The sequence below is a fragment of the Solanum tuberosum genome, unplaced genomic scaffold (assembly GCF_000226075.1).
Source record: "Solanum tuberosum cultivar DM 1-3 516 R44 unplaced genomic scaffold, SolTub_3.0 scf00159, whole genome shotgun sequence".
NCBI classification, from domain to species: Eukaryota; Viridiplantae; Streptophyta; class Magnoliopsida; order Solanales; family Solanaceae; genus Solanum; species Solanum tuberosum.
Genome location: NW_006239089.1, coordinates 42,754 through 50,020, shown reverse-complemented (window position 1 = coordinate 50,020; position 7,267 = coordinate 42,754). Strand labels below are relative to the sequence as shown.

Genomic DNA, 7,267 nt, shown 5'->3' with positions numbered 1-7,267 from the left:
TTCTTTTGCCATTTCTTCTGCAAAAAACTATCCCCACCAAAAAAGAACCAAAACCAAAAGAAATATAGCAAACAAAAGGCAAATAGTTCTGGGTGAAGAACAAATCAATCCTTTCTGGGTTCAAATTGGGAAGGACCCAAAGTGTGTAACAAGTCAAACTGGTAAATATAGCAAACAAAAGGCAAATAGTTCTGGGTGAAGAACAAATCAATCCTTTCTGGGTTCAAATTGGGAAGGACCCAAAGTGTGTAACAAGTCAAACTGGTAAATATAGCAAACAAAAGGCAAATAGTTCTGGGTGAAGAACAAATCAATCCTTTCTGGGTTCAAATTGGGAAGGACCCAAAGTGTGTAACAAGTCAAACTGGTAAATATAGCAAACAAAAGGCAAATAGTTCTGGGTGAAGAACAAATCAATCCTTTCTGGGTTCAAATTGGGAAGGACCCAAAGTGTGTAACAAGTCAAACTGGTAAATATAGCAAACAAAAGGCAAATAGTTCTGGGTGAAGAACAAATCAATCCTTTCTGGGTTCAAATTGGGAAGGACCCAAAGTGTGTAACAAGTCAAACTGGTAAATATAGCAAACAAAAGGCAAATAGTTCTGGGTGAAGAACAAATCAATCCTTTCTGGGTTCAAATTGGGAAGGACCCAAAGTGTGTAACAAGTCAAACTGGTAAATATAGCAAACAAAAGGCAAATAGTTCATTGTAATCAAAACAAAATTGATCTTCGTTTTCTCGTTTTGTCTCTTCAGAATTAGGTAGGATTAGCAGATCTTTGTTAGGTAGAAAACAGGGAAAAAATCTCGTTTTTATCGCTGCAAATATGAACGTCAGACCATCTGGTTTCAGTAATTTTTTGAATCCCACATCAATTACGTTTTTGTTTTTATGTATTTAGTATATTGATTTGCTTGTTTTCTAATTTTGTTTTCACTTTGATGTTGTAGACAATGCACCAGTGACAAGGGCATTGGTAATTGCGTGTACTATCTTCACCATCATATTTGGTGTTCGTGGCCGTGGAAATCAGCTAGGATGGTCTTATCAGGTAGTTCTACTTTCTGGGTTTCTCTTGGTTTTGGTTCTTTTTTAGTGGGGATAGGTTTTTGCAGAAGAAATGGCAAAAGAAGAAGATGAAGGAGAAGAAATGAGCAAGAAAGATGGAGGAAGAAGGGGCCCACCAATTGTGGGACCCACAGTTAAATGTTTAACATCTTTTTAACGTTTTCAGTTAGTTTTTAGGGTTAGGACCAAAATGATCTCTTTTTATAATACATTAAGGACCATATGGATCATGTGTAATATATTAAGGATCAACATAAAACAAGTCTCATACATGAAGGACCATTTTGATCATTTTCTCTAGTAATTACATCAGAAGTATAGAGGGGCAGTCCAAAAAATCTAATCACCAATCTCGCCACAAAAACTATCTAGAAATAGGGTGATGTCCCCCGGGTCCTTAGGTACAGTATGGATACACCAAAAGTAAAAGATCACTAAACAGTTCATTTTAATGCTTTGGAAGGGGATGCTCTTGTTCTCAAAACATCTCTGATTTCTCTCCCTCCATATTGTCCACCAGAAGCAGGCAGGGACAATCTTCCATCTCTCCTTGTGTCCTGACTAATTTCTATCTCTATTCCAACATGCTATAACTTCTGCAATATTCCTAGACATGGTCCATCTAATACGCCTCCGGCTAATGAAACACTGGCATAATTTCTCAATCACTTTACAATGCAAAAAAAGATGGTTTATTGTCTCAGATTCACAAAAACAGCATCTGGAGCATAACTGTCCTCCCTTTTCATTAAGTTGTCCAGAGTCAAAAAAAACTTGTCTAGCAACAAGCCATGTGAAGCAAGCCACCTTATGTGGTATCTTTCCTTTCCAGATCATCTTCCATGCCACAATTCCTTGGTTTGAGTTGAGCTGTCCAGTAACTTGTAGACTGATTTCACCTTTAACGTGTCATCTTTATCCAACTTCCATATCAATTTGTCTTACTCACAGGTGAGGTTATTGGCTTGTTCCAAGGTGTTGCAGAATTGAGTCATTCTCTCCACTTCTCACTCATTGAGGAGCCTTTTGAAGGTCAATTTCCTGCCTTGTTCATTTATGACTTCTAGAATTGTAGCCATTTTCTGGCTTCCTGCTGACTAAGAATGTAAATGTCTGGAACTGTTGTCTCAAAGGTGTTTGTTCCACCCATATATCATTCTAGAACAAGGTTTTTCTCCCATTTCCCACATTGATAACAGAATTACTCCACATTCTTGGCCACTTATTTCTAATAGTTCTCCATAGCCCCACACCATAAGGAATATTAACATCTTTAGTAGTCCATGGTCGTTCCCTTCCATATCTTGCAGCGATGATTTCCTTCCACAAGCCCTGATCATCTGTTGCTAGTCTCCATAGCCATTCTAACAGAAGGCTCTTATTGTGAGCTTTCAAATTCTTAATTCCAAACCTCCCTCTCTTTTGTTGGTTGTAACAGCATCCACTTGACCAAATGATATTTCTTTTCTCCTTCTTGATTACCTTGCCAGAGGAAATTTCTTTTGCTAGCATCAAGCTTTTTAATGATCTTCCCCGGCATAGGAAAGAGGGGCATCTTATGGGTTGGCATGGCCTCAAGAACACTGTTGTTCAATGTGACTGTACCACCCAAGGATAAGTATTGACTTCTCCAATTAACCAACTTCTTTTCACATTTTTCCACCACAAAGTTACCCCTCCTTTGTTACTTCTTCCCTTCCTAACCATTTCCCCATTTGTGCTGTCTTCCCCAAACCCCTTCATCATTTTCCCTAACCCTCTTCCCCTTATCCCCCTGGCTGTTTCGTCTTCTTCCTTGCTGCAATTCCCTCCCCTTCTACATTTTTTGCTCCCTATCATTGCTGAAAATTATAGTTAAACCCTCTCCTTTTTTGTCCTTTTCCTCGATATGATTGAGATTTGTGAAGATGCAAAAAACTCTGGGACGTGAAGAGTTTGGGTATGTGTTGTTTGTGTGTTGTGGCAAGGATTTTTGAGGTGGTAGCCATGGTGGAGTATTCCTTTGCAAATGTACTGATTAAATTTCCACTAAGATTTATTTATATCATTGAAGCAAGCATATTTGAATCTAGGAGAGAAAGGATATGTTGGTTCACTCAATCACAAGTTTAAGGCATCGAATGTTGTGTCCCGCTGACAAGCAACCTCTTCTGCTAACTCTGTAATGATAGAGGTCGTGTTGCTTGTGTATGTTAGACACGGCCTCATAACCATATTCAAGCGCGTGATAATTATGTTGCACGCTTCCAGAATAAGTCAAGCTTTATGGGTCGTTGACAGTGGTGTAACCCACCATATTGCCTCAGATATACAGAGTCTAGACACTATGCAAGACTACCACAATTCGGAGGATATCGTCATGGGAAATGGCAATAACATTCCAATTTCTCATACTGGTAATGTGAAAACTAATGCATCAAATCACCAATTCCATCTCCACCATATTGGCATATCATTTGCTCTCTCAAGTGGCAAAAGGTGGAGGATTTGTGGCTTAGGTTGCAGGTTTAATCCCCACACCATGCAAAGCGAAGCCTGGTATTTAAGTGGAGAAGGGTAGAGGGGCGGGCCCATTATCCACCGAGTTTAGAAGGTTGTGATTGGTCCAAAGGGCGGGTCACAGGCGGATTTCTCGGTTATTGAAAAAAAAAACTAATCTGTATCTCTAAGTTTTGTCAAGATAATAACACCTCTATGGAATGTTTTCCACGTTTTTATCGTGTGAAGGATATTACTATAGGGGCACTATTGGTTCGGGGATGGAGTAAAAATGAGTTGTATGAGTGGCCACCAGGCGATGTTGATGGTCCTCCCAAATGCAATGTCATTGTTTCATACCACCTGTGGCATCAACGATTAGGACACCCTGATCGTTGTGTTCCAAATAATGATTTTTCCGTTATAATTTTTGATTTCAAAACTAGTACTGTCCGTAATTTGTATTATAAAGGAATGAACATTGGGCCTAACTCAATCACAAAAGCTAGCTCCAAAGAGGAGGATTGTCCAAACAATATTAAGAGTTCAATGAGCCCATCCATCTCCAATGTGGGATTTCATTCATAACCCCACCCCCCACCCCTCTGCAAGCCCAGACACTATCCAGTACTAGAAGTGTGAACAATCTATCAACATTAGGAAACAAGAATTGGGATGGGTCCTGCTATGATACCATGTTTAGTTTGTACTTATCCACTTCCTTATCGTTTTTTGAAACTATTCACTTCCTTATCTTTATGATTGTTTTCACGTAGGTTTCTCCATTAACTAGATTTTTTCTAATGCTATTATTTTTACTACATTGGCCATACAAAAGAGTATATAATGATCAGTAAAACTTAAGTTCATCTGCTACCATTATTTTTTACTCTTTAAAGGGAAGATGATTTGACAATCTAAAAGTCCTCCAAATACACAATTTAATAATTGTAAAACTTAAACAATGTGCTGTGTGTATTTGTCACTTTCCCTAACCCAATGAAGTCTATTCAAAGTTCTTCAAATTTAAAACTAATGATCTTTTTTCTTTTGAAAGGGGATAGGGAAGAGCAAATGATAATCTGAAAGTCCTCTAAATAAGCAAGTTAATAATTGTAGAATTTATAAAATGTGTCATGTGTATTCTGTAATTCCCCTAAACCAATGAAGTCTGAAGGACAAGCAGTTCTGAGATAAAAAAAAGACGAAAATGAAAAGGAGCAATAATTACCCAGAAACTCTTGGTCCCTTTGGCGCCTAGGAGGTTGATTGTTTAAAGCATTAAAAGCATCTGTTATTAGAACAGCTGGACGGACAAAAGATTCTAAAACAGTTCCGTTCAAATGCCTGAAAGGAAAAAGATAGAGATCATAATATTAGGATCACAGTAGAGTAGAATCATTTAACTGGATAACAAGACTGTTCTAGTTTTACCTTTCTTTACGGTGATTGAAGTCAACAGCATATATGACATCCTCCCCATCTTTTGTTATCCTCCAGGTGGTACCTCCTAACAGATGACCAGCTACCAGTGGAGCAATCACGATTCCTTCTCCTTTTCCTATAATAAAACAGCAGTTACTAATTAGGGTATGTTGTAACTACTTCAAAATGAGTTGGTGGTCAAGACTTGCAACCAAACAAACTATTAAGAAGCAGTTGAATTTTTACTCATCAATGTCATGGGTAACTTTACCTTCTTGACAATATGAAGGATGATACTAGATTATACTTGATATAATAAACCACAATACGGACATGAGTTGAACTCGATAAAAGTGGCAACAAGAAAAGAGACCTACCAGACATGTAATGATTTTGAGAGTAGGTTAATCTGGTCACATTTTGGAATGCTGAATCAATGTCATCCAAGGTGAATAAATCAAACTCTGAAACTTGCTGCACAAGAGGAGAGTGTCAATGGACTTACTTCTACACGATCACACTCAAAAGTAACAAACACAAATGATCTTGTCAGACACTGGACTTTTAGTTTCTCAGCAGCCAAATATTGTTCTATAGGTCCTGGAATCCCAATAGAGGCGTGTTCTATTACTTCCACTCTCTTTTTTCCTTCAAAAATTCTGAACCCTGTTAGTGTAAGTGAAAAGTTATATTAAATTAAGTGACACTCAAGTTAGTATATTTGTGACTGATAATGGTTAGTCACATTTACCAATCTTATTTCCAGAGTTCTTACTTCTTCTCTAATTTGAAAGGGTTGGCTAGCATTAACGGACATGCTAGACCAAGTAGATAGTATCTGAATCAGTAATATGAATTCCTAGTTTACTATGCAAATAAAGAGAGTGAAAGTTAATTAATCCTTTTTGTCAATGAGTAGGGAAGGATTCATGATAAATTATCCCTATAACACATATTCCAAGCGTCAAACATTGTTTTATCTATACCTTGACATAATTCATTGCAAAGCTAAACATTTATACACAACATCAATGTCAAGGACCGACGCTCAACATACAGGTGAAATGTTCGATTATAAAGCATATAAGCTAAAACACCCCAGAATTTATAGACTGAGTATCAACAGATAACAATTGCATTGAATAATTCATAGATAAGGCCAGAGTAAAGCTTCACCTTCCGTGAGAGATACTGATCATACATAGTTAGTAACCCTAGCCTGTACACTGGTTCTGTAGCATAAATAGGAGCAGAAAGACCGAGTTGTTTCATGGCATATGGCAAGGCACCAAGATGAAATGTATCAGAGTGTGAAATCAATACAGCATCCACCGTTGAAGCCACCCTGAACATCAATACAAGATATATTGTTTCAGCACAAAATAGTTTAAAGCAATCAATAGATGAAGAATCAATCCAATAACAAACTATCTGTTGTCAAATGCACAAGCTAGCAAACGATTTTACACTTGTTTGGCTCCGAGAAGTAGCAAAATTATATACATTGAAGTGAAACGAAATGAAATTGATACTGTGTTTGTTTGTGGAAGACCTGGAAAGGGGTTGAAGAAGAGAAGTATCAAAGTGGTCATTCCAACCACAATCGACGAGGAAATTGAAGCCGTCGATGGAGACGAGGTAAGAGAGTGGGTTCTCATTAAATACTCCACACAGTGGCGTCACCTGAACCGACGTTCCCATGCCGCCGCCGTCGCTCTTCGCTTCTCTTTGCTTAATCCCACAGTGAGTCGCCGGACTTGGTGAAGACGGGGGATGTAGCAGGGGTTTATGTTTTCTCTCCCTCCTGTTTTTTGGTCTTTTACTGTAAGGTATAGGAGATTGACAAATTATAACGAGGAAAAATCTCAAATGAGAAATTAATGATAGAGTAAAGGTTTAGAATTTTAGATAATAAAGAAATTACAAAAATACATAATGTAGAAATCTACCTTTGGTATTTATGAATTATTTGTTACTTTCTTTGTAAAGCAATTATTTGTTAATCCTCGAACTGATAATATATGTAATATTATTTAGATTTTATTTTATATTTATATAAATAATAAATAAATTCATGTATTTTAATGTGAGAATTATTTAATATTGCTAACCAAAAATTACTTTAGTTATGCATTGATTTTTTTTTGGAAAAATCACTTACGTGTACACTTTTTAAAAAATATTTACGATATTTGTCAACATTATTCTTTTAACCATATATAACAATTTGGCTGAATGACAGTATTGCTAAAAGTTGCGAATGACAGCACTTTTTGCCAAGTTTAAAGGAACAA

General features: G+C 37.1%; 1 protein-coding gene across 1 annotated transcript in view; it reads right to left on the bottom strand.

The window, feature by feature from the left end:
• Window positions 1–6,816, bottom strand: part of LOC102602403 (cleavage and polyadenylation specificity factor subunit 2) — a 19,283-nt gene extending 12,467 nt beyond the window's left edge. Inside the window, exons 1-5 of the mRNA XM_006353805.2 lie at window positions 6,526–6,816; window positions 6,150–6,318; window positions 5,351–5,447; window positions 4,983–5,109; window positions 4,780–4,895 (exon numbers count right to left, since the gene is read on the bottom strand). Coding sequence (XP_006353867.1) covers window positions 4,780–4,895; window positions 4,983–5,109; window positions 5,351–5,447; window positions 6,150–6,318; window positions 6,526–6,674 — 658 coding nt within the window. The 5' untranslated portion in view covers window positions 6,675–6,816. The remainder of the gene's footprint in view (window positions 1–4,779; window positions 4,896–4,982; window positions 5,110–5,350; window positions 5,448–6,149; window positions 6,319–6,525) is intronic.
• Between the last annotated feature and the right edge of the window lie 451 nt (window positions 6,817–7,267).